Source organism: Sturnira hondurensis, unplaced genomic scaffold (assembly GCF_014824575.4).
Source record: "Sturnira hondurensis isolate 20B ecotype Veracruz unplaced genomic scaffold, ASM1482457v3 Scaffold0006413, whole genome shotgun sequence".
Lineage (NCBI taxonomy): Eukaryota > Metazoa > Chordata > Mammalia > Chiroptera > Phyllostomidae > Sturnira > Sturnira hondurensis.
In genome coordinates this window covers 643,374-670,330 of record NW_028079044.1, presented here as the reverse complement: position 1 = coordinate 670,330, position 26,957 = coordinate 643,374, and the positions used below count along the sequence as shown (strand labels likewise).

Genomic DNA, 26,957 nt, shown 5'->3' with positions numbered 1-26,957 from the left:
AAACAACGATTCCTCCTTCCTGGTTTTCCTGAAGCATGGGCCAAATGGAAGATTTATGGGTCAGGAGCCAGTATGTCTGCTCAGGGCCTCCTCCACACACGACCTTCACCTGCAAAATGAAGCTCACACGGGCTCTTCCACCTCAAATGGCTCTGGGGAACATCATATAAAGTGACGACCTCAAAAGTTTCTTTGAAAAATGGTAAGCACTCCATAAATTCCTTTGCTCTCAGTCACTGCTGTTTACTTCCATGGGATTTCAGACTAATATCTCCAGAGACCTCAGATGGCCCCTGGGTAAATTCTTTCAGGGTCCAATGACCCAGCACACAGAGAAAAGCTTGATGATCCCTGTGACACCGGCGTTCTGAGCAAATGCATGTGATCCCCAGGAGGGGGCTGGGAGGAAAGTCAGGAAACTCTGGCTCTGCCAGTAAATTAAGCGCATCACTTAACCTCTGGGCATTTTTCTTCATAAACACAATGGAGCTGACAGGCCACCCGCATTCCTATTCACCAGGATACCAGGAAGGCAAAGAATCTGAAAAGAAAAACATTGAAAAGAAAAAACAAATAGGAATGTAGTCAGTGAGCATGAAGAGTTGAGAAAGAAGAGATGAACAAGAAAAATGAAAGGGGAAAAGAAACAAATAAGACAGAGAGAGCATTTGGGGTGAAATGTGACACTCTGGAGAAGGCAAGGATGGAAAGCCATGGACGTTCCCAGTACAGAAAATGTCCCCCAAGCCTGAAAGGCACGATCTAGATTAGAAGATTTACCACAAAGGCATCAGAAGTTCAACTGCACTGGAGAAAAGCAGATAAAAGGAAACAGACTCCATCCATCACCTGAGGTGGCAGGCACACACACCAGAGGAGCCCAGACTCACGGCTGTTTGCTCTTACGGCTCAGCTCAGAGCAAAATAAATGAGGAATTAATAGGTCCGCTATCTGTAAAAATTGTGTGATGTCCCTAGAGAGGCCCTGGCCAGGCCACATCTTGGCCCGTGAGGTCCATTTCAGGGTGCTCCACTTCCAGGGAGACATTCAGAGTTCCCAAAGCGTCACTGCGCAGAAACTTTATTTAGCATGACCCATTCTCCTTCTGGTCTGTCCACGCCCTTCCTTAATCATTAAGCCCTTCAGACATCAGATTCTGGTTAGCATCAAACTGTCTTAAGAGCAAAGCCTCAGGTCTGTTGACCCCTGGACTCCAGTTGTGTTTCAGCCCCAGGCCCATGAAAGCAGAACCACAGCCTCAGGAAACAGAAGGACGCCATGGCTGACCTCAAGACCTGCTACAGTGATCAACTCCTTCCTCCCCTGGCCCCAACTCCTTTAACCACCGTGATTCATAATGTTTCCTCTATGTAACCCATCCCCTAGAAGCCACTGGGGAGCCAAATCTCTCAGTACAAGTTTACCTGAGGCTCCAGGCTTGGTGTCGTTTCCTTAACTAACCTCTACTACTTTCTTTGCTGCAAACTCTTGTTTGCTTTTGACTGGACTTCGAGGCACACGGGTGAAAGGACCACTTTAGTCCAGTAACAAAAAAGGCTGGTCACCAAGACAGCAGGGTGTGCTGAAAAAGGGCTCTGAAGTCTGAAAGTGTTTCCCTAAATAAGATTTGGGGAGGACCTAGAGTCAGAAGAAAACTTGAAACACCATCTAGTCCAACCTTCCCAACTGAGGAGCCCTGATACGGCTCTGCTGAGGGATTACCCAGCTGCTGCGTAAACACTTCCAGTGGTGGAGACCACATTACTCTATAAGCATGCTCATTGCATTATCATTTGGACAGGATTAAACTCTCCACCCTCCTACTTACCCCAAATTAACTTCTTCTCCTGGTTTCCATCTACGCTCTGGGGGGATGCAGACTGTCTGAACACCTTTTCACCTACCTGTCCTTCAGACAACTGAAGCTGGTCTTGATGACTTACACCCGGTTCTACCAAGATTCTCCTGGGAGGAGGACCCATTTCAGCACACCCCTGAAAGCACGCTGTCCAGCTCCCTTGCATGCTCCTTTCCTGGGTATCTCTGGCCAACTCTGACCTCAGACTGACATGGGACACTGACTGCTGCTCCTGCCTGGCTCAGGGCATCTTATCCCGTCTTTGCTTTCCAACTAGGTCTTGGCCTTCTGCCACAGTTTAGGAAAACTCTGGTCCATCTGTTGGTCTCAGCTTTGCTGCTCTGCCCCTTGCTGGAGGGCTTGTCATGAACATGCTCCGTGATGAGCTGAAAAATGAGTACCACATGTGTGCCACTTAACAGAAAACAGCTGGTCATCTGACTTGAGGCCATCTAATAAAAATGGAATCTAGACTATTCAACAGGCATCAAATACCTTTTCTAACACCTCATACGACAGATGAGGAAAGGAGGGACAAAGAGGTAGAATGATTCACTCAGGGAAACATAGCCGAGAGGATGAACACAAACTCTATAACCTTTGCTTTTCCAGTCCATATTCTTTCTCTGGTAGTTAAGAGGAAACAGGGTTGGGGGGAGAAAGCAGGGCTACACAGGGGCCCTCTTCTTAAGACATTTTGGAGTAAATTTTCCATAGTTTGAATGTATGTGCAACGTATTCTTTCTTTGACTCAACTAAGACATTCACTAAGCACCTACATGTGCTTTGTAAATAAGTATGCTCAGTAAGATTTAAAGTGAGCCCATAGGAATCTACATCTTGGTGTGTGTGGACTAATTGATTCTTTCAGGCATGCAAACATTCACCCGACAGTGATAACTGAACACCCCTAACGGTCTGCCGCACATTGCTGCAAGTGAAGAGCAGGCATAGTCCATTACCCCAGGCGTTCTCTGTCTAGCAGGGACGATTCTCATATGTCATGTTAATGTGATGAAGCCAAATGTAGGGCATTGTGACACTTCATTAATAAGCCAGATCCTTAATTAAGATGGGTGACAGTGATGGTGGCAGCATCCACAACTGTGGTAGGGGAAATAAAACTGCTGGACCTGGTGGTTTGAAAGGACCTCAGGAAGAGTGGGCTTCTGAGCTGCATCTTGAAGGTCCACATGAATTGATCAGGCAGAACAGAGTGGAGAGAGGTGTGTGCACAAAGACAAAGAGGCAGGAGAGAGCCTGATGCTGCAGTAGAGGGCGCGGCTGGAGCCAGGAGTTAACAAGGGTGATACAGTGGAAGAGGCAAACAGATGGGTGAGGTACAGAAGCCCGTCTGTATTATGTTAAGGAGTTAGATTGTATCCTAAAGGCAACAGGATTCAATGAAGGAATTTAGAGAGAGAATACACAGGATCAGATAGGGATTTTCGAAGGAACGCTCTGACAGCGGGGGATGAACCGGAACGTGGTGAGGCCAGAGGCAAGGTAGAAACCAGGGTTGAACCTGATCAATCCTGCCCACACACACTTGGTTTTAAAGTCTGAAATATGAGAAGAGATTGTTTTTCACACACATTTCTCATGGCATGAAACAATTTCTTCAAAACTTTGCAGAACAACATCACCTTCATCATTTTCCACAGTCACATGATAGCACAAGAGTGATGTCAGCTGCGGCATCACGACCAATGGTGATGTGTACGAACCTCAAACAGGGCAGCCATTCGGTGGGTGGTGGCTGAATGCATGAGCCCCTTATGTCAAAAGGAAATGAGGGTAGATGAGCCCTAAACAAAGTAAGGTCAGGGTCCAGAAGCACGGATAAGTCAAGTCCAAGCAAAGCAACAAGTCAGAAGCAAGACAAACCAAAGTTCCAGGACAGAAGGAGTTAAAGACCCCAGTTCTCCACAGGAATGGAGGATTAAAAGCAGACAGACCAGAAAACCAGCAAAGGAGCCAGTGCCTGTCTCAGTTGGACTAGTCCATACAGTGCCCTTGTAAGGATCAAAGAAAGACACTCCCTCTGGCCAGACTGGGCCATGAGAGGCAGAGTTTATAGCAGGGGTCCCAACCATGACTGGCCAAAGCCTGCCCGCACGGGTGGAAGGGCACGTGTGAGCAGCTAAGGAGGAATGTCTGGTGGGAGAGGGGAAACCTGTGGGTGGGGAGGAGGCAGATCCTGACCATGGAGGGCTGTTCAATGCTGGGTAAATCCCATCACTTGTGCTACAGAGCCGTTCCTACTGGGAGTTTACAATCAAACGACTGACAAAGAGGATGAGGTCAGAGGCTAACATACTCTCCTTCCTTAAGGGGGAAATATGCTCACCTAGGCAAGTCTGAGCCTTCTAAGAGCTGAAGGATTCTGACATTATCCCCTAGTTCCCAGGAAAGCCTGCTCTTCCCCCCCCAAGATAAGCAGTCTGAAAATCAAGAGCACCTGACTGCCAGCTTGCTCCTTAGAATGACCCCAGCGAGGCACCTTCCACTGAATCCAGGACCAGCAGAGGAACAGGCAATTTTCACAAAATTTATGAGGCTCTGCTTCAAGCCACAAACGAGCAACAGGCTTGCAGCTGCATTAGGGGAGGCTCTCGGTTGTAAAGATGTAAAATTAAAACAATTTCTCTACGTTTGTATTAACACTAAGCGGAGGCCAACAAAAGCAAGGTTTGCAGTATCAATTATTACCATCTTCTAGGCCCTCCAAATTGGCCTTGAATATGAATTACCACAAGCTAGGAAAAAAACGTTCAAAGGGATGAACAGAGGCCAATGTGACAGCCCCGTCTCCGAATTTCTGGGCCACGGCTGTTTTAAATTAGATTCTCAGTGCAGATTCCATGCAACTCTTGGCTTAGCTCTCTAATGGAAAAGTTATTCTTGTGCTCCGAGCCACAGATATTTATATGGAGGTACATCCATAATTCCAATTATATTTTGTTTTCATGATGTTCTTTCCCCCAATGTAAACAGTGATAAATTCTGTTACCATTTCTGATAAGACACTTGCAAAAAGCTCTGGGCTAAGTACAGATTCCACAGAATCCTGATAAGTGATTATAAATAGGCAGATTTTTAGGTGTTGGGAAGTCCTCAAGGAATACTTTCAGTTCTCCTACCCAACGAGGCGTCATGCCTCTTCCTGGTCAATCCCCTACCCCATCTACCCCTCAATTGCTCCGGGACTTCATGGTTCCTCCTGGGAACACCTAGTCCCCGAAGTAATTCTGTTATTTACTCCTTATCTTCGCTCTGGGGTCTTTGCATTGAATATATTGTCTTCAAAAATAAGAATTTTTATCTTCTTAAAGGAAGTCGCACCAACAAATAAAGCAAAGAGATATTTCTGATTAAAAGGAGCAGAGTTCTTAAGTAACAGTGTAGTTAGTCCACACAACAGTTTGATGAATAGTCTAGGAGGGCGACTAAGAAGTGGTATAGATAGAAAACCCAAATGGCAGTCCAAAGCTTTGAGGAAATTCACCCAAGAAAAATCTACATTGATTATCAAGAAAACATAAACTATCAGGAGGTACACCCAGGGCCTCTTCCTGGAAGTCTCTCTGAAGCACAATCCTAGTCTGAACGGAAGAGCAGGGCAGGGGAGATGCTGGGAGGAAACTAACATTTATAAGTATTCACATATGCCAAGCATTTGCTCCATATTATTTCTTGTTATCTCACTTAATCTTTGAAACAATTTGGGGGGGATAGGTTTTATTATTACGATTTTATAGAGAAGGAAACTTAGCCTCAGAGATATGAATTAACTTGCCCAAGGCCACTGCTATACTCTGTCTGTGTCCCCTCCCCCCCAAATACATGTTGAAATCCTAACCCCCAAGTGGAAGTGATGAAGTCCTGGGAGTGAGCCCTTGTGTATGGAATCAGTGCCTGTATAAGAAGAGGCCACTGAGTGCTGGCTCACCCTTCTGCCACGTGAGCACACAGAGAGAAGATGGCTGTCTCCAAGAAGTGTCCCCACCAGAACCATGCCAGTACTTCATCTTGGACTACCAATCTCCAGAACTGTGAAAAGTCAACATTTGTTGTTTATAAGCTACCCAGTCCATGGCACTTTCTTACAGTAGCCCCCAACACTAAGATAGCCACACATCCAGTTATCAGCAAAGCTTGGATCCAAACCCAGATGTGCCAGACTCCAAAGTCCACTTCTTTCCCATTATCACATAGGGCTGATGCGAGGGCCCGAGGGGAAGGCCAAGGATGATTCCTGGTTTGGTTTCTTTAAAAGAATAGGGTTTGTTGAGAGGATATGGGACAGACATATGTCTGTGTAGATTTCTTTATATATTATAAACAGGCTTTGCCGATATCAATCAACATTCCCAGAGATGTTGTCAGCCACGAGTAAGGGATCATGTGTTGGACATAAACCTCTCTGCATAGTCAGGAACACATGTAGACACACGTGAGCAGAGAGGAAACACGGTCTCCATGACCAAAGGGAATAGGAACCTCTCCACAGAGGCTTTTCCTTTCAACACAAATGTGAATTAGGGCTGGTTGGTCATGAGAAGGTTTTGATCTACTACAGAGAATCTAAAGGACAGCACGTGGGGACTGGAACAGTTGTTTTGGACATTCGGAACCATTCTGCACTGGGAACAGGAACCCAAATGCACCAGTAATCGTCAATAAAATTGAATGATCAAAAACAGAACACACATACCCTTCATAAGCAGTTCAGATGATTTTACAATAAATTGTACCAAATTTTTAAGGAACAGATAGTCTTTATCTCTTACAAAGTGTTTTCAGAAAAATATTCGTGAAACAGGAAAAACTACCCAACTTCTTTAATGAGGTTAATATAAACTTGACACCAAATAATATAAAAATAATATTTTCAAGAGAAAATTAGAAATCAATTGTTTCACTTATGAACACTTGCAAAACTCCTAAATAAAGTACTAGCAAATCACTGGGTTGGCCATAAAGTCCGTTTAGTTTTTTCCATAGAATAAAAGACATATTTTTTCATTTTCACCAATAACTTTATTGATTTGGATATTTTGAGTATGTCAATTATTCCCTGTGTGGTAGAACGTTGATTGTTCCCAATTAATGTCTCAATTTGATCACTCCCAACTTCAGCTGCTCTACCCGACCGTGGAGCATCATCCAGTAAGAAATCTCCAGCACGAAACTTCGCAAACCACTGTGACACATTCCATCAGTCGCAGCACCTTCTCCATATGCTGCATTTCAGTTGTTTTTCAATCATTCTTGAAATAATAAACCATAATATGCTGAAAATGTTGCATATTTTCTTGCTGCTTCAATACTAAAATAGCTACACAAAAATTCACCATTCTCATTTTTTTTAGTGCACGCTGTCACAGTACAATTAACAAAATTGTTTTGAATGAAGTTAAAGACAAGTGCTATTAGAGCCATCTTATGGAAAAAAACAAATGCAACCAACTTTTTGTCCAACCCAATATATCCCATAAAATAAAAGAATGTATCTGTATATACATATATATGCAAGTATGTCTCAACAAAGGTAAATATATTCATAACATTTACCACATTTTAACAGAAAGAAGGAAAATACATCATCATCTAATTCATATAAAAACATTAAGGCATGCCCTGGCTGGTGTAGCTCAGTGGATTGAGCACGGGCCTGCGAACCACACGATCGCGGTTCGATTCCCAGTCAAGGCACATGCCTGGGTTGCAGGCCAGTTCCCAGCAGGGGATTCACAAGGGGCAACCATACATTGATACTTCTCTCCTTCCCTTCCCCTCTAAAGATAAATAAATAAAATTTAAAAAATTAAAAAAAAAAAACATTAAGGCATTACACAAAATCAACATTCAGTCATGATAAAATTTTTAACTTGCTAAATAATATTAATACAGGAAAAGTCCTTAATTTAATAGAGAATATATACCAAAACTTTAAGTAAACTTCATGCTCAATGGAGAAAATTTAAGAGCACTCGTTAAAGACAGTAAGAAGATAATGACTGTTATTACTGAGCATTGTACTGGAGGATCTATCCAATGAAACAGTAGAAGAAAAAGATATGAGTAACAAAAAATAGGGAAAAAAAGACAAATTATTATTTTGGAATTGTCTACCTAGAAAATTCAAGAATAGCTACATATAGATTCTTAGATCTATCTAATAAGATAAGTCAGCTGGGATGCTGGATATAAGATCAAAATTCAAAAAATCAGGAAATGTCTCTATGGGCCAGTAAATGTGAAAATATAATAAGAAAAAAGACATCATGTACAATAGCAACAAAATCTATAAGAAATAAATACAGCAAAAGTTGTATAAGGTATTTATAGGGGAAATCACCAGTCACTCACCTGAATAAAAGAAGAGCCAATACTGGAAAGGTGTCAGTTCTCCTGTAATATAAATTGAAAGCAATTTTAATAACATTCCCAAAAGGTGTGTGTGTGCACACACGCATGCAACCACACAAACTAACATTTAGATGAACTAGTCAAACCCCCAAAAGGCAAGAAATTCTGAGAAAATAGAAAAGTAATCATAATAGTTAACAATGATCACGTGCTTCCTTAAATGGTAGGCATTATTCTAATATTCTCTACACAGTATCTCTTCACAACTATCCCAGAAGTGGGTACTATGGTCTGTTTTATAGACCAGGAGACTGAGGCATGAGGTACCTGGCCCAGAGTTACCTGATACTCAGGAGTAGCAATAGGGAGAAAATAATCAAGTTCAGAGTTCTACACTCAGTCAAACTCTCATTTGTAAGTGCAAAATAGAGACATTCCAAGAAATATACTTTAAAGTTTACCACATACCTCTTATGAAAAAGCTTCTAAATTTATGTTGGCATGAAGAAAAATGAACCCAGAGGAAGGAGTATGGTGTCAGAGTAGGAGCCTCCAAATGCATTGAATAAAACAAAACAATGTAAAGTAGGTGAGAAAATCAGGGCTCAAGGAAAAGGATAGGTAGGAAATAAAAGGTGTATAACAGTATTATTCGTTATTGAAAAATAGAGTCCCATACCTATGCCAAAGTGGGCTACCGAGTTGACTCCGTGATACCTTGTGGCCAAATGAGAAATGAGGAGTGTCAACTAAAGGAATCACAACACCACACAACAAAACAAATAAGTTGCTCACAAGAACTTCTCTTGACACTGGCCAGAAAGACATTTCTCATGTGGTTAAATGTTTACAAGATCTGGGGCACTAGTCCGAGTATGATAATTTGGGAAAGAGGTCCTAGACTCTTACAATTTTTTTCGACAAGGAGGTGATTCACATGCACCAGCCTCCCAGATGTCTCTTCCTTGTAGAATGGAAAAATAAAGCCTCCCTCTGACGGCGTGTTGTTTGGATGGCCACGTGCCATAGAAAAGCCCGTCCTTCTGGGATATTCAGGTGGATTTCTGGAAGAGGACGGATAAGGTGACCTCTGGGGCCTGGCTGCCTGTGAGGGCTTGCGGTGGGATAGGACTGTGGGCATTTTCTCCCCAGGGCTACCCCCAGAATCACTCACACTATTTCCACCTCCACTAAACCAGTTCATCTTGCCAAAGCATGGGATCACCCAAGTAGCCAGTCTTCTAACAAAGTAGTTTATTATTATACTTTCACAGTAATAAGCATCAAAAAGCAATTAACTTTCCTCTCCCCTTGTTCTGTGGTAAATGCTTGACTTCCCTACCCTGACATTCCACATAACCTTATAGGCAAATGAGAGCTTTCCCTGGGTCTTCCTACCCGTCACACTCCCAGCAATGCCAGGAACTTTGTAAGCCCATATTGGCAGAGCTCTGGAGACATACTTTGCCTAGTCCACTTAAAAATTCTGCCTTCTACCAGGACTGCTCCAGAATCCCATGGGGTTCCTCAAACTACAGGCTGGCTAGGAAGACTCCAAGGAATGCTGGATCCTTTTTGGTACAGTTGGCTCCGAAGGGAAGGTGACTTACCTACCTCTGGCTAAGTCTGGAGCAATTCCCAAGGACTTCCAAGGAGAAGTCGCAAAGAAAGAAAAAAAGAAGTGGCAGTGGGAGATGGGAGAGACGGGAGGCATTTTATAGTTAATTAAAATATCAGTTATTAAAGCAGAAAATGCTCTCCCCCTCCCTTTTTCTATATTTTTTAAAGATTTATTTATTTATTTTTAGAGAGGGGAAGGGAGGGAGAAAGAGAGGGAGAGAAACATCAATGTGTGGTTGCCTCTCATGTACCCTCTACAGGGAACCTGGCCCACAACCCAGGCATGTGCCCTGACAGGGTATAGAACTGGTGATCCTTTGATTCGCAGGCCGGCACTCAATCCACTGAGCCATACCAGCCAGGGCCCTATTTTCTATTTTTGTATAAGTAAAATAATAATACATGTACAGGGAGACTACAGACAGTAGAACTGAGATACACAGACTTTGGAGACTGACCCGAACTCAAATAGCACAGAGTGGCTATGCAACCGTGGGCGAGTTACTCCTCGGATTCTAGTTTCTGAATCTTATATCGTGAGACTAACAATTATGGTACATATCTCAAAGAATTTATAAGTGAAATACCATATTCATGTGTTTTGTACTCAATAAATTTAGCTATTACTATTGTAAAAAAAAGGTGAGAAATACAGGCAAGCACAAAAAAATGAAAAGCATCTATAATTCCACCATTCATTTCAATGCATATAATTCCAATATTGTTGAATATATTTTTAAAGAGTAAAATCACAGTGCTTTCTAGTTCATATCTGCTTTTAACATTTAACACCATACCCTAAGCATGTCCTATACAATTTGGTATGCTTGTACGATATGGTTTTAGAAGGCCACATCCTTTTCCTTTGGGTTATTCTACTTCTCAATGACCCCTGACCTCCTTTCACTCTGCAGGCCCCACACTTCATGTATTTACAGCTCATCTGACCCACCCCGATGACCACTGGCTGCTTTCCAATTGGCTCACTGGGGATGCAGCCTTCATCTCATCATCCAGAACACCTGCTCCTTAGGTAAGAGACATCGCCAGCACTCATCAGACCCCTGGCATCCAGAGCAGCCTACCTGAGGCTGCAAAGCAAACTGAGACTGAGGGCAAACCACGCAGTTTAACAAGACTCCATAAAGTGTCGGTACAAAAGCTGAACAAGGCAGGAGGCGAGTTCTCTCCAAAAAGCATAACGTTGATTTCTGGGGCATTAAATACACTATTAAAAATTCTCAGGAAGAGGAAGAGACTGAAGATTTTTATCTGAGCGCATTGTTTTTCTAAGTAACAGGGCCAAACAAGTTCAAAAACTAAGGGCTTTTTTTTTAATGGACGTCATGACACTTCCTTTATCAATCACACTTTGAGACTATGGTAAAACTTTACTAATGCGTACAAATGGGGAATGGTCAAACTGAATCAGCAGAGAAAAATGAATTATGTCCTTTTCAAGATAAAAGAGTTTATTTCCAATGAAATTCATTTTACAAAAAAAATCTTTATTTCCAAATAGTTCAACATCTTGATTTGTTCTGATGGGTGGGTCAGAACCTGATCTAGTTAGCACATGTTGCAATCGCACTAATTGTTTGTATAGAAATGGGAAAGGCTAACATTCTTCAGAAGTTCATTCTCCATAAAAAAAAGTTCAATACCCCCTAGAATCCTGCTCACACAGCTCACTTTTTGGGAAAGTCTTCCCCCCTAGTTCATGTGGACGCTGCCCCCTGCTGCTCCAGCGGAGGGGCCAGGGGCAGCAATATCAATCCAGATGGACCCTGCCCCCACCCCCACAAAATACCTACAGATTCCAGGCCTGACCTGTCCAGACCCATCTGAGGATTAACAAGCTCCTTCTAAGCACCCAGAGAATGAGGCCTGTCATGGAAACACTGATTCAACCTTAATGAGAACCGACATAAAACCACACAATGAACTAAACATTCCTCCACCCAATCACAGCCCAGTTGAAGGAACAGCCTCAAGAGCAAAAGAAGTAAAGCTGTTTTTTTCTTTGTGGTTCCTGCTCTTTTTAGCCTATTCCACTGCCTTATTTTCACAAGTCCTGTTTATGAGAAAGTGGGAGTGGGGGAGTTGGGAGAGAGGTGGAGAGTAGCCGGAAGGGAGAGCAATGCAGAGGGAAGATGCCAGGGTGAGGACTGCCAACACACACTGCGGTTTCTGTCAGGCCAACGAAAAGTTCTGGCTTCCAGGAGGCCATACTGGTCTGTTTGGGGTAGTCTGAGAACCGGCAGTGTACTGCACGCCCGTCTCCCACTGAAACGGTCTGGTGCGGAACGAAGTCTTCACTTTCCAAAGAAGGCTTTTGCACAGCGAGCATTCTTTTTTAGCTTTCTTCTCTTCTTTATTATTTTTTCTTGTGTTCCTTTTTTTCATAATTAGAAAGGCTAATTACATGAAACACCATTATTATTGGGGGGAAAAAGCAGAGTTGAAGAGGTTTCTAAAAAGATGCTCAACCAATAGAAATAGTAAAACCCTAAAAAGGACTATACAGAATTTAATTTCCCCGTGGACTCAAAAGGTACAGTTCGTGGCTCCACGGGACCGACACCAATTCCCAGTGCCGGTCATTCCTGCAGGAAATGTCTTCTGGCTGTAGCCCCTTGGCCTGGGTCATGGCCTTCTGCCGCTGCAGAGGACACGGGGCTGCAGACAGGGGTTGTGGCGGGAGCCGGGGACAGGAGCCTCCCTTGGAAAGGAGGGACGGGACGGCTGCAGCACAGAAAACAGGAGCCCGGGGGAAGGAGGGGAAAGTCCCGGAGCCCCCGAGAAAGGATGAGGCGCGCAGGCTGGGGGCCCAGGACAGGAAGGCCGGACCACGGTCTGCACGAGCCCCCAGCCCCGCCCTCAGAACCGAGTCCGGATTCTTTGCTCTGCTCTCTGAGTTTTCTTTCTGTTGAGAGCCAGACGCAGGTCGCAGCAGCCCCAGAGCTGAGGTGCAGAGGGAAGCCCCGTAGAGAGCAGTGTTGGGGGGTTGAGGCACGGTACACCGGCCAGCCCCGGGATGCCCGAGTCCTGGGGCGCCCGCGCTCTCCACCCACAAACTTTCCCCACCCTGGAAAGGGGGTTCCCTGTGCCTCCCTGTCTGTCCCTGGGGCTGGTCACTCACCGACAGTGCCGCTGGGGCTCCGACTCCAGCAGACGTCCACAGGGGTAGGAGGGGTAGGAGGAAGAGGGAGAGAGGCGGAGAAGGGGGCGGAGGGGGAGGCGGGGGAGGGNTCTTCCTCTCTCTACACCAGTGTTTGCGGGGAGGGGAGGGGAGGGGGAGGGGAGGGGAGGGGTGGGGTGGGGTGGGGTGGGGTGGGGTGGGGTGGGGTGGGGTGGGGTGGGGTGAGCCGGGGCGGGGTGGGGTGGGGCGGGGTAGGGCAGGGCGGCCACAACTCGAAGAAGCTGCTGTCCACCCCCCACCTGCTCTGTCCTTTGCCAGATTCCCCCTTTTCTCCTCACTCCCTTCCTACCTGGGATCCCCCAAAGTTTTTCAGGTGTCTGATTCTCCATTCTCTTCCTCCCCTTCAGTTTCCAGACCCCAAGGCGGGAGAGGACCCCAGCCAAAGAGAGGGGTAAGGGGTGCAGTAGGCGTAACCTTTACAGGCCTCCGCGAAGCAGGCCGCAGGGACCCTGGCAGGTCTGGAGCCAACCTGTACTCCATCCCTAGGACCTAGTCACCCCTGAGTGGTGACACAGTGGGGTGGAGGGGGGACCTTGTGGCCGTGCTTTCCACTCGGCTTCGAGATTTTGTTTGGATGGTTTTGTTTTGTCTTGTGATGAGAACTAAAGAATTCTTTTTGAAAGTTCTGGGTGTTTCTTTTTCTTTCGGAAGTGGGACAAGCACTGGCTGTAGGGTAAGATGCTGCTAAAGATGAACCCTCACCTTCCTGGGCGAATCAATACTCAGGAGGAGGAGGATGCTGGATGGCTTGGTGAAGGGCCTGGCTGTGTTCCAGGGGCAGGAGGTAAATATTTACCAACACCTGTTGTCTGCAAATACAAAAGTCCTCTGAGGGTGGCTTTTAGTCCCTGCTTCACCTGTTGGCAGGTGATTCCAGCAAAGCGCTTGGCATCTCAGCCTCTTCCGAAAGTGGGGCTCCTCACCTGTAGGGAGTCAGAATGAAGAGAGCTGCCCCTGCCTTTTACCCTGGAAGGAAGGACACCCAGCCACGGGATGGGAAGCCTGAATGGGGCTCGAACAGACTCAGGGGAGAAAGGAGGGCATTCTGGGCCCGGCCTCGGTCGTGCGGTGCTTTGGAGGCCGGCAAAGACTGGAAGCCTTAGGAGAGGTGGAAAATGTTTGGATGGGAATGTGTGATGACATGAAGCAGAACAAAGGAAATCCATGAAAGTTTTTAAGCAAGGGAATATTTTGACCCAAATGGTGTGCTATTCATTTTTGTGTTCCCAGAGCCCGGTATACAGTGGGCACCAGTAAGTCCTTGTGGCCTCAAAATGGTGACTGGGGAGTGTCAGTGTTAGCCTGAAAGATGACTGTCTGGGAAGAGAGGGATTCGGGGGCGCTGGTGAACATCGGAAGTGGATGTGCTCTGTCCTGTTGGTAGAAAGCAAATGAGGGAATTCTGACTGATTACTTCCTGGTGTTTGCATTAACAGTGTGATTCTCTTCTAAATGCTCTTTCAGGTACAGTCTTATTTTTGGCTTTGGAGTCCCTTTGTGAAACAGAAAAGATACTCAGTATCCTCCTATTCACCCTCCACCCAGAGTTAAGAACCTGAGGACTGCAGCATTCCGAAAGGACCCGGGAGTGCCTGAAGTTAAACAGCAGGGACCTACAGTATTGGGCCATGCATAATGTGCTCCCATGTGCAATATGCGGTTTTGAGCCCAAACTTTCAGGAAAAAGTCCTGTTTTAATTTTTAGATTCTATTTTTAATTTATTTTTAGATACTTGGAATCAGTACTACCCATGTATAATGTGCATCCTTATCTTCCCTCAAAAAGTTGGGCAAAAGTGTGCATTATGCATGCCAAAACATGGTATACAGACTACTTCTATTCTCAGATAAAATTAATCATTGTGTTTATCCCGAAGTTCCCCTAAACAAACAGTAAAAGGCACCGGGTCTGCCTCTTCCTCATTTCCTCCAGCTCCCTTCCTGGGGATGGTCATCGGGTGAGGAAGGCGAAAACAAAAGTCAACGGACAAAAGTCAACGGACGGCTAACTTTTCAGAGACTCTTCTATGGAACCAGACAGGTGCTAGAGGGAAGGGGAGTTGGCAAGGCAGACTTCTCGTAAGGAGCCGAGAGAGGTGCACAGCAAGGAGTAAGGCAGGGGAAGGAAGAAAAAGAGGAGCCTTGACCCAGGGCCTTCTGGTTGAAGCTCCTCCTACATCCTCTGTTCAGCCAGTGGGCCTCCTAGGGAGGCCAAGCCATCTCAGAAAATGGCACAGTTAACAACTGGAGAAAGGATAGACTCATATAGGAAACAATACACTTGACAAATAGCAATTTTCATTGCATTTAAATAGAGTACAAGGGTGCTGGCTGGTGTAGCTCAGTGGACTGAGTGTGGGCCTGCAAACCAAAGGATTGTAGTTTGATTCCCAGTCAGGGCACGTGCCTAGGTTGCAGGCCAGTTCCTGGCAGGGGACACACAAGAGGCAACCATACATTGATATTTCTCTCCCTCTCTCCTTCCCTTCCCCTCTAAAGATAAATAAAATCTTTAAAAAATTTTTTAAAATAAATACAGTAAGAGGACACCTTTTAAATCATCTTTGCATGAGCAGGATGGCCTTGATTAGTAAGTAGCCCACCTAGTTAATAAATCTTTTGTAAACTACAACACTATTACAAAGCAAATAGGCCCATAAATTCCTAAAGACCACAGAATTGGTCAAAAACCACTTATCTTGTGCAAGGGAAGCACCCCCTCCCACCCCTTCTGTATGACTCAGCATTGCCCGAAAGGTTGTTATTTTCATGAATGCAGATTTTTTTCTTGTAACTCCATATTTCCAAAGTACCCTTTCTTGGCACTGTTCCTTTGTATCAAAATCTGCTGGTAAACTGCTCCGCCTGGCCTGTCAGCTAAGCCACCACAGCCGTTCACTGTCAGCTGTGACCTTGTTTTACTACAGTCCCTGCTCTTTTCCTTGCTCTACACTAAGGAGACCTTCAGATGATAGCATTCTCCCTTTGGTTAACAGGCCCCTTTCCTGGCAGCCTGTTCCTCCAATTTGGAAATGATTTAGAACTTCCATGCCATTTAACAAGGAGCCCCCAAAGTATCTACAGATATGACCCAGCAGATTCATGTGAAATTCCTCAAAACTGAAAGCAGCTGAAGCTGTTGGGATCAATTAATAGAAATTCAAACCAGTTTGCAAAAATGCCCATACTGGTCTATGGCCATACCGCCCTGAACGCACCCAATCTCGGAAGCTAAGCACAGTTGGGCCTGGTGAGAATTTGGAAGGGAGAATTGGCCACTTTGAAAGGGGATGTGGTTGGGAAAAGTGAGGACTTCAGAGTTGAGACAAGTGTGGCCTTAAAGGCTTGTTCAAGAACATTCCTCTCTAAAAACGTTACAACAATTAAGTCTCTATCTGTATTGTAACATTCATTCAAGAAAGTGAAGGCTTTTGGAAAGCCCTATTTTTAAATAAAAGATTACAGTATATGGATGGCTTTTTACAAAAGTGAAAATGAAACAGGAAAAAAAATCACCATTTTAGGTGCATGAAACATTCTGGCTTAATATCTGAAGCACACACTGGGTGATTTTAAACAACCTTTACCACCAGGAAACCTGAATACTCTTTGGATAGAAATTTCCAGACATAAAAGCCTGTATCTTCACTGAGCACGCCAACGGAAACCAATGATATTTAAGGGGATGATCATGTAATTTAGAATGGCCCACGATTGGTTATCCTTTGTCCTAGAAATGGGACACTCTTAGGTGTGGCTGGAGCTACGCTGACCATTGCTACTGGCTGGTCCCTTGGCCTGCTCCCTAAAATGTATCCAATCAGTATTTACTGAACACCTACTATGTACAGACATTCTGCTAGGCACTGTGGAGGAGTAAGCATAAGACACGATTCCTGCCTCACACATCTGAAGTTGCTTAGGGAGATGGTGTGCATGGAAATGGCCGCATGGGATGTCCTGACAGTTTAACACGATAGAAGTGCCCTCAAATACAGGACAGCTTGAGGGAGGGAGAACAGTCTTTACCATCTGAGCAAGATGTGGCTGATGGTTTGTTCTTTGCTAATTAACTGAACTGTGTTGATTCTATTTTGGGACCTTTGTGGTGTCACCGCTTTGCTATTGCTCTGCTGTTTAGGGAGAAGTGGGGCTGAGTTCGGAGATCATTAAAGCTCCTGAAAAAACAAACTGTCGAGGTTCTATGTGGGGAAGTCGCCTTTTGAGGCCCCTACCCCAGCAAAGCAGAAAACAGCCTCCACCATGTTTTCACCGAGGAGTCAATTCTTGTAATCCTCTCCTTAGGAAAACAGTGATTCTAATGCTCCATAACCACTGCTTTCAAAGATTTGGAAGAGCTATAATGGGTTTTCCTGCTCTAACGCTCTGACTGCCAGTTAATTTCCTAATTTGGAGCTAATTACCAAACTGCTTAAAAATTTAAGGCATGGGCAACAGCTTACTGACAAGCTTTCCATTTATCACCATGGTGTCTGAGAACACGGCCCTGAGCCGAGAACAGAAGTTTCTTCTGTCACAGAACAAACTAGTCCTTGTCAGCTGGCTCTGGCAGATGTTCTCTTAGCCATCATCAACCAAGCTATCTTTACGTGCTAACGTTATCCAGTTTGAAGGCTTTCCAGAGCTGGGAGCAACTTCCAGGGTTAACGGTTCAAAAAACAAAACTCTTAACTTCGCATTTTTCTCTCTGAGGATTTTAATGATAAAGAAGGCTTTAATTCATGTCACTTGGAAAGAGCTTTTTGCTCCAACTTTTCAGTGACTTTCTTGACTAGTTTCTTCCTCATTTTACTTACTTTATCTTACATTTTTGTTTGGAAATAGTGCAGCTGAGTTTTGTTGTTTTAATGGATAATAAATTGGGGAAAGTGGTCATGTTGTTAAAAAAGTATGTTAGTTGAACTTGATAGAGTTATTTTCTTACCAAAAGCAATGAAAAATTGCTTTTGTCAGTCTTATCGGTCTTGAAAAGTGAGCAGTGTTGCTTGTAACAAGATAATGGGGGTGGGGGGAGGGTTCAATAATCCTATCACAGGACACATCCTATTTATCACAGCTTCCCAGCCTGTGCCTGGAGGGTCGCCTAGTGCTGTTATATGGCACAATGGAACAGTGCCCCCTGGAGTTGTGCAGCCGTCTAACCATTACCCCCATCCTATTACAGAACTTCTTTTTTTCCTCATTTGGAATTTCTTATAAATCTCAATTTTGATTAAAAATAAGTATTTTATATATGCATGAAAAAAGCAGGGACAAAAATGTTAATAGTTGAATCTCTACAAAGAGCGATGTGTGCTCTTGATACTCTTCCTCATTCCCAAACTTTTAACAAGCCTGTAGTATATAAAAAAAGAAAAAGTAGGAAATGTCATTTCAGTAAGTTCTGAAAATTCCATCTTCTCCAGGAAACACTGTATGACTACTTGAAAGTCCTTTTTCTTTTTCCTCCCCTTTCACTCCTACGTGGACTTCAAAGAACTGTCTCTACTGTGTGCCTAGACTAAGAATGATCTCTTATTTTCCCTTTCCACGCCACAGAGGATCAGACAGAATAGACAAGTCTTTGAGAGGTGGGCTGCATGGCAAGCGGAGGGACAGCACCGTCACTGGAAGGGCTCGTGGAGTGTGAGAGGGTTATTTTAAGAGTGGGAGACACTTGATGCCCAGGGTGATGAGGAAGGGAGTTCCAGGAGAGCAGCGGCACTGATGGCCTAGAGCAACCGAGGCAGCCCGGAGCAGGTCACAGGGCTCTAGGAGAGACTTCTCCAAGGAGATGAGGTTGGCTGAAGACTCAGTTGACTCTGACCACACTAAGAGAGGATTTAGAAACAAAGTAACAGAAATGTAAGCAAATTTTTCTAAAAGGCAACTATTAACACCAAGGAAAAACAAAGAGTTGTACAGGAAAGGGAAAGAAACCATAGTGCACTATATGACTCAGCTATGGACAGCACTTGAATAATAAAGTATACACCGAGTAATGACCTAATCGAAATGTTGATGTAACTAGTTTAAAGGCAGGTAAAGAGAAAGTGTATATGTATATAGGAGTGGTACAGAGTGAGGCACAGTTGAAACACAGGCAAATCCCCATTTTTCAAGTGTGAAGTCAACTGATAGTGCCCAGCAGAACACAAGGGATATGCCACTTGGAACTAGGGAGCCAGACACCAAAATAGAGAATGCAAGCAGTCTCTCTGGGGAGCATGAAATGGGGGGAGGGAGGTGGAGGTCAGAGAACTAGTTTTGTTGGTTGGTTTGACTGGTTTTATTTTTCTTTGTAATAAATACTTTAGAACACCTTGAAATATAGGCCTTGAATTTTTAAAAAGTATAGCCTTTATGCATTCTCTCTCACTTGCTGCTCTGAGACAGTCCCAGGGCAGGGTGGACAACGTATGACGGTGTATAAGGATGTGTCTCCGTGATCCCTTTGTTGTCTCACCAGCAGGCTAAACACTCTCAAAGGCAGCCGGCATGTGTTTTGCTCATCACAGTCTTCTTAGGACTGAGCACACAGCAGGCACTCAATACATCCTTGCTGAATGAATGATGAAATGGATAAGGCAGAGTCAGAAGTCGGCACTCACCATTTTCACAAAGACATGCATAAATGAAGTATTTACAGGCAAAGTCAGCCAGTATCTGGGAACTGCCTTAAACTACTCCAGGAAAAAAAGAAGTGTGGAAAACAAGATAAAACAAGATTGACAAATGTTCGTAACAAGCGGTAGGGAGATAAGGGTTTATATTCATCTCTCTACGTTTGTGTATGTTAGAAAAGTCCTTTAAAGAGAAGTAACAATAAGGTTTGTGCAGAAAGAGGACTATAAGGAAGGGGCGGCATTATGGCATTAATACATTAAATTCAGAGTTCAGTAATTAGGAAGGTTTATACAACAGTTAATATATAAATAAAAATGAAGCATTGGGGAAGGGAAAAAAAGCATGCTAAAAGCTAACACTGGGCCAGGCCACTACCAGCCCCAAAAGCTAACCAGAAGCTGACTGAAAGAAGAGGTCGAGGGTCCTTAACAAAAACATGGAATGAGAGAGCTGAATGAAGTACTGGAGTTACTGAGAAATTCAATATATTTCATCCTCCAGATATTATATCTACAGTCTGTAGGAACAAAACCGAAAACCCCAGCTGAAAGGCTCATATGTCCTACAGCAGGGGTGTCAAACTCATTTTCACCAGGGGCCATATCAGCCTCGAGGTTGCCTTCAAAGGGCCGAATGTAACTTTAGGACTGTATAAATGAAACTGCTCCTTAACTAGGGGCAAGGAGCTCGGCGCTGCCACCAGGTAGAAACAAGGTGCCGGGCCAGATAAAACAAGGTGGAGGGCTGGATTCGGCCTGTGGGCCCTGTGTTACCTGTGTTCTGCAGTAAGATAACTAACCAGGCTCTGGAATCAGACTAACCTGGTTGAATCCTGGTTCAACATGTACTAGCTGTGTGACCATGGACAACTTGCATAGCCTCTCAAAAGGCCAGTTTCCTGTCTGTAAAATGGGGATATTAACAGCACCACAAGGGCCTGGCTGGTGTAGCTCAGTGGATTGAGCGTGGGCCTGCGAACCACATGATCGTGGTTCGATTCCCACTCAGGGCACATGCCTGGGTTGCAGGCCACTTCCCAGCAGGGGACCCATGAGAAGCGACCATACATTGACATTTCTCCCTCTCTCCTTCCCTTCCCCTCTAAAAATAAATAAGTAAAATCTTTAAAGAAAAGAAAAATACAAAAAAAAAAAAAACCCAGCACCACAAGGAACAGTTATTGGAGGTTTAAATTAAGTATGTCAAGTCCTACCCATGTCTGACATATGGTAAATGGGTAATAAATTGTGGTGGTTATATGCCTTGGGAAGGGATTCTGCCAAGAGAGCAAAGATCTTACCAAGTAAGTTAAAAAGGAGCAATTTTGCCAGGAAACCAATTATACCCTTTACACCCTGCCCTGTCCACCAGAATTAGGAAAACTCCCAAGGGGCACTGACCCTCTCAGAAGGGCCAACCAGTCCACAAGTCTTGCCTGTGAGTCTATGGGGCCGGACACCATGCAGGATAATAGGGGTGGCTGGTCTGGGAGCTCTGGCAGCTCACAGCTGGAGGGAGACACAAATCTCAGCCCCAAAGCAGATAGGGAAACAATCCCAAGATTCACAGTGTTTCTGAGAGAAAAAGAGGCCCATCTATCATGCAGAAGTAGTAAGACTTTTCCTGACCTAGAGGTCTGAGAGTTTTGTGTTTTTTAATATTTTATTTATTTTTAGAGAGGGGAAGGGAAAGAGAAAGAAAAGGAGAGAAACATCAGTGTGTGTGTGGTTGCCTCTCGCGCATCCCCCACTGGGCCCCAGCCCACAACCCAGGCATGTGCCCCAACTAGGAATCGAACCTGTGACCCTTTGGTTCACAGGCCGGTGCTCAATCCATTGAGCCACACCAGCCAGGGCTGAGAGCTTTCATAAAGGTAGAGGAAAAGTACAGGACGCATGGAGAAAAAAAATGAAGAAAAAGGGAGAGAAGTTCGGCTGCACATGTCTTACACACACACAATACTGCCAGACAGTGCCCATCAGGCAATGAGGAATTGTGTGAAGGCTTTCCATCAGGTTCTGCAAAGATTAAGCTTTAGAAAGATGCTCTGGTAAAAGGGATGGGAGGTCTGGAGTATCAGAAAGAACAGTCCAGATATTAGGTAGCCAGGGCTCGATTTAAGGTATCCAGTGAGCAGCAGTTAGAACTGAGGCACTACAAAGGCAGGAGGAGTCAGTAAGACCAGTAAGATGTGCAGAGGAATCAAAGGAGATGACTCCCAGGTATTCAGCTTAAGTTACAACTAGGTAGCTAGTTGCTTCTCCCTCACTCTTTTCTCTCAGTCAGGTTTGTTCAGACCAGAACCCTTGCCTGCATTTTTGACTCCTCTCTCTCACACAACACATCCTGTCCAACTGACATTCATTCAGCATTCACTGAATGCCAGGCTATGTTCTAGGTACAGGGAATACAGCAGTTAAAAAGCCAACCCAAACGCCTGCCTTCATGGAGCTATACCTTCTAAAGGCTGAAACAGGCAGTAAATATGATAAACAGGCAAAACATATTGCCCATTAGATTATGATAAGACTTAAGCAGTAAAATAAGCAGATGATAATAGAAATATAATATAGAGAGAAGGAGCTGTAATTTTACATAAATCTGTCAGTAAATCCTATCAACCATTTCTTTCAAAAGAAATCCAAACAGACTTCACATAACTTCCACTGCCACCAGCATGGTCCAGGCCACCATCTTCTCTGAATAGCCGCCCATTCTTGTGACGGCCTCCTAAAAGGACTCTGCTTCCACCACTGCTCCCCTACAATCTATCACAGCAGCTAACAATTCCATTAAAACCTAAGTCAGATGACATCCCTTCTTTGTCCGAAATGCTCCAGAGGAGGATTAGGAATAGACTAAAAATGCCAAAAGGATTGTCAGGACACTCGGAAGGACTGGCAGGGCTGGAAACCCTAAGTTTACGACGGGGCTAATCAGTGGGGTTATTTGATGTCTTCCTAAGAGTGCCTAGGGGCCTGGGCACAGCTGCAGTGAAAACATCTGGTTCACTTGATAGGGAACTGGAAATGGGCAAGTCACAGAACACGAAAAGGGCAAAGGGGCTGAGGACTCGCAGGGCTAGGAAGAACGGGACTGAGCCGACTCCCCAAAGATCCCCACAGCAGGATCCAAACACTTCATCACTGTGAAGACGGGGCATAACAACCAGCCTCTCTCTGACAGACAGCGGAAGATCTGGGGCAGAGGCCACGGGGTTGGCTTATGTGTGGAGCAGAGAGAGAAGCCCGTGGTGAGCTCTCAGGCGAACCATAATAAAGCATCTTGGAGGGTGATCAGCAGCCACCTAGAGAAGAGGCTCAAGGGAGATGGAACTGCGGGCAGGGAGACTGGGGAGGAAGAAGTGTCGGCAACATCTCAACTAATCTGGGGACTTGGGCATGCTCGGGGAAATGGCCTGTGAAAGTAACTCCGGAGAAAGGAGCAATCACTATATTTAGAGTGGGGGGATGGGGTTCCTGGGAGAGACTCCCCTGAAGTATACAATGAAATGACACAATGTTTATAAAATAAACCAAGGGGAGCCCCAAAGGCCTCAGGGTCCTAGCCTGAAGTATGGTTACAAGTACCTCTCAAGGCAAAACTCAAAGCCTTACTAAAGGAGTAACCATACAATTATTCCAATTTGGGGGATTGAAAAGATTATACCTAAATCAATTGGGATTTGGCAAATCATGTAAAGCGACTCTAATAGGTTTCAGTTTCCTTTATCAAATTTTCATACAGAGACTGAAGTTTTGATATAAATACGAATTTATTGACATCAATTTCCTTAGGCTATTATTCCAACACAGAGAGGGTCCTGAAGAGCTGAAGACAATGATAAACCCACAAGATCTGAAGTTTGCAAGGCCCACTCCCTCCCAGAAAGAGAGAGAGACAGAAGGGGAGAGAGAAAGGGAGGAGGAGAGAGGGAGAGGAGGAGAGGAAGAGGGTGTTAGAGAGAGCGAGAGAAGGGGAAAGTGTTCAAAAAGAATCTGGAAACTGCTTTCAATTACAACAAAAGGTAACGAGTTTGACAATGTAAGCATTTTATCCAGAAACGTATCTATTCCATAGATACCAAATCAATTACCATATAATTGAGTTTGAAAATATACAAAATATTTTTGTTCTTACATACTGAAATTAAAACCTAATTTTAAAAAGTGCACAGTAAAAACAGCGTAAGGAAACCTACAATATCCATGGTATGTGTATAGTTTTCCATTTTACTGTCAACACCAAATTCTGTATTTGCCTTACTGGTTACAAATATATTGTGAATGTTTCAAGGTCATTTACAACACTGACTAGTTTACTAGGTCCAACGACACTGCAGCTTCTGAAGGCGGCCAGCACTGGTCATGGAGTCTTGGCCCTGCAGCTCCCTGCAGCTCCCTGCAGCAGTAGCAGCTCTGGAAAGAAGTCACCAACCAGCTATGTGTAAACTATCGACTCTTGTTCTTTTTAGAATTTCCCTGTGCAAAGAAAAATATCAACAGTAAGAACACAAATTTAAAGAAAAACATCTCACACAGTTCACAGACCAGACTGTCTGGAAGCCATATTCTACTTTGGACTTTAACTTCCAAGAGAAGAAAAGCTGATAACCTTGCAATGCTTTTATTCAGTAATCACAGAGCAGTTTGTTACTTTGAACTCTCCCTGTCTCTAAGTTCATGGGCCCTTATACCCCGGGGGCTGAGGACAGGCAATAATGAAAGAAATTTTAGCCTAAACATGTTTCTTTGCTATTTAAATAAGTACCTTTGAAAGGTCTTGATACTAACTCTGCATATGTGCCAACTAACACCCAACGGCAATGGTTATCGTCAAAAGGGAGCTCTGACTCTGGCTGAAAACAAGCTGGAGGGAAGATGTCTTAACTTATTCCCAATTCCCTCACATATGGACATTTGGACTTTCCAGTTTTGCATAACTTTTTCTGGAGAAATTCACTTTTCAGAAAAACACTCTAACTAGATTCCTATACTTAACTATTAGATAAAAATACATTCTTTTCACGTAAGTGGGAAAAGCTTGCAGAATACAAACATTAAAAGCAAGATAATAGCAAGCCAATGGTTTCAGGATGTTTACTTGGTATCCAATGGAGATAATGTCATCTCAGCCATAAGATAATGCTTTGGCAATCTGAATTGTTAATGGACAGGGAGGGGGAAAAGCAATAGCAATTATAGCATAATCAAAGAAAGGTTAACAATATAGAGTACAAACTGAAGAAGGATCTCTAACTCAGTGCTTTATCAATGACAAGTATTTTAAGGACTAGATTAAAAAGTTCTGCGAGAGCCTGAAAATTCTCCAACTTCTAAAGTAGCTACAGTGAGCTCCGCTGTACTCAACACTGACCCTTTCCACTCAAAACCAAATGCATTCTGCAGCTCTGCAGTCTGAAGTTTTCCTGCTACTTTCTTTCATATGTTAAATGCTAAAATAGGCTTTCTTATGCTGCTTGGACTAATGTATGTTCTTTCTGCATCAGCTAACTAGTGCCCTGCTAGAATACCAAGAGGCCAAAAGGGTTAAAGGAGGCATTCTTTAAGAGAACCAACCCCCACCTCCTACCTCCAAGCTCAAGTTTCCTGAAGCACAAGTAACTGGGGAACCATAATCAAAACCACATTGGCTGGTTACAATCATCACAAGATGTCCCAGAAAAGCATCACAGACACTCTTGAAGGAACCAGAGGCCAATCAATATCATGAAACTACCCAGAGAAACAAAACTATATAACGCAGATTCCAATACATCAACGTGATATACTTTCCAAGGAGATGCCAATTAAACAGAATGCTGCCCTGCACCACCGCTGGCAGACGATAAATAAAGCCACGGTTTGTTTATCTCGATTTCCTTCCCAGTGCCAGCACACAGCGGGAACTCAGTAAGTGCCTGCTGAATCAATAAGGGGCAGCAGTGGATTTCAAACAGCACAGGCTGGAGACAGTAAATCCAAGCTGGTGGTGGTACAGCATTGTCTGAGTTACCAAAATGTGCTGGGCATCTGACATGGTGCATGAAACCAAGTCCCAGGCCTCCTGAAGCCTACTTTTCATGACATGTGGAGATGCATTTCAACATAAAAATAATCCCAGTGTCTACTGACCCCAGCCTGGAGGCTTTATGTGAAATGAAATCAAAGGAACATTTTGGAATTAAAAGGATAAGACATTCTTAGGTTAGATGGATATATCTGAGAATACATTTGCTAAAGAGGGTTACTCTTCAACGGCACCATTTTAGATTCACATGAAAAACAGCAAGCCCCATAATAAACCTCCTAAGAATCCCCCAAACTTACACAACATAGCAGAAATGCCAAAAAACAAAGGACACAGTATTGGGCCTTAGATGTCAGACCTCCTCCCAACTTATAACTCAGCCAAAGAAACTTAATTTTACTTTAGGATAATAGGACAAATTATATACATAAAATGACTTATAAATGCTTTAAAACTCTTAACCTTTTGTTCCTGGCATGCACAGCAATGAAATATCTTATATTAAATACACTGAATATTATATTGTACAGAAATTACACCCCTCCTCTTTTTACCTTACTGGACATCTTTAGTGTGTCAATCTCCTCTCTCTGTTTAGACAGTGTCTCATTCATGCTGCACAGGTGGTCACTCATCATACTTAACTGATCCTCATAACTTCTCTTGGTAGTCGTCAGTTCATCCTAAACGGCAAAGGAAAAGGGCGGGCAGTCAAAACCCCACTAGTCAACTTCTGGCCAAGATGCAGGAATAGGTGGAAACACTGTGCCTCCTCGCACAACCAAGTTTAAAGACAACAAATATTTAGTAACAAAAACACTACCAAAACAGACAGAAAATTGAACTGTACGGAAGTCTGACAACAACTAACCATTCATCCAGACCGGTAAGAGGGGCAGAGTCAGCAACTGGTGGAGCGAGATCGTGCAGGAAAAAGCGGCTGGACCGACCCAGGCACGCAGGCAGCGGTTGGCAGATATCAGGTGTGGAGTGGCAACAGACAGACCCAGAGAGGCCCACAAGGCAGCTGGCTGATCGTGGTCACACATTCACACGCAGATAAACCAGGCAAAGGAGCGAGCAGTGAGACACACCACGTAAAACAGGGCCCCAGCGACAGGAATTAAAGCATAAAAGCACCAATTGGAAAAACTTTCGGGGGTCGAGGTGCTGGGAGAGGCTATCAGGCTCACAGAGATTTCGTTGGAGAGACCCACAGGGTCTTGGAGGGTTCACAAGCCCAC

General features: G+C 44.2%; 2 protein-coding genes across 7 annotated transcripts in view; both read right to left on the bottom strand.

Moving 5' to 3' along the window:
- The window catches only part of STON1 (stonin 1), a 47,838-nt gene extending 34,761 nt beyond the window's left edge, over positions 1 to 13,077 (bottom strand). For 3 of the 6 annotated variants that reach the window (XM_037047850.1, XM_037047857.1, XM_037047854.1), the window contains exons 1-3: positions 12,997 to 13,077; positions 8,235 to 8,276; positions 5,812 to 5,912 (exon numbers count right to left, since the gene is read on the bottom strand). The gene's annotated coding sequence lies outside the window, so the exon portion shown is untranslated. Of the gene's footprint in view, positions 1 to 5,811; positions 5,913 to 8,234; positions 8,277 to 8,702; positions 8,785 to 9,143; positions 9,299 to 12,996 lie in introns of all 6 variants that reach the window. The other 3 variants (XM_037047851.1, XM_037047852.1, XM_037047853.1) reach the window with 2 other exon arrangements.
- Positions 13,078 to 23,439: 10,362 nt separating this feature from the next.
- Positions 23,440 to 26,957, bottom strand: part of PPP1R21 (protein phosphatase 1 regulatory subunit 21) — a 61,898-nt gene continuing 58,380 nt past the window's right edge. Inside the window, exons 21-22 of the mRNA XM_037047849.1 lie at positions 26,268 to 26,396; positions 23,440 to 24,164 (exon numbers count right to left, since the gene is read on the bottom strand). Coding sequence (XP_036903744.1) covers positions 24,135 to 24,164; positions 26,268 to 26,396 — 159 coding nt within the window. The 3' untranslated portion in view covers positions 23,440 to 24,134. The remainder of the gene's footprint in view (positions 24,165 to 26,267; positions 26,397 to 26,957) is intronic.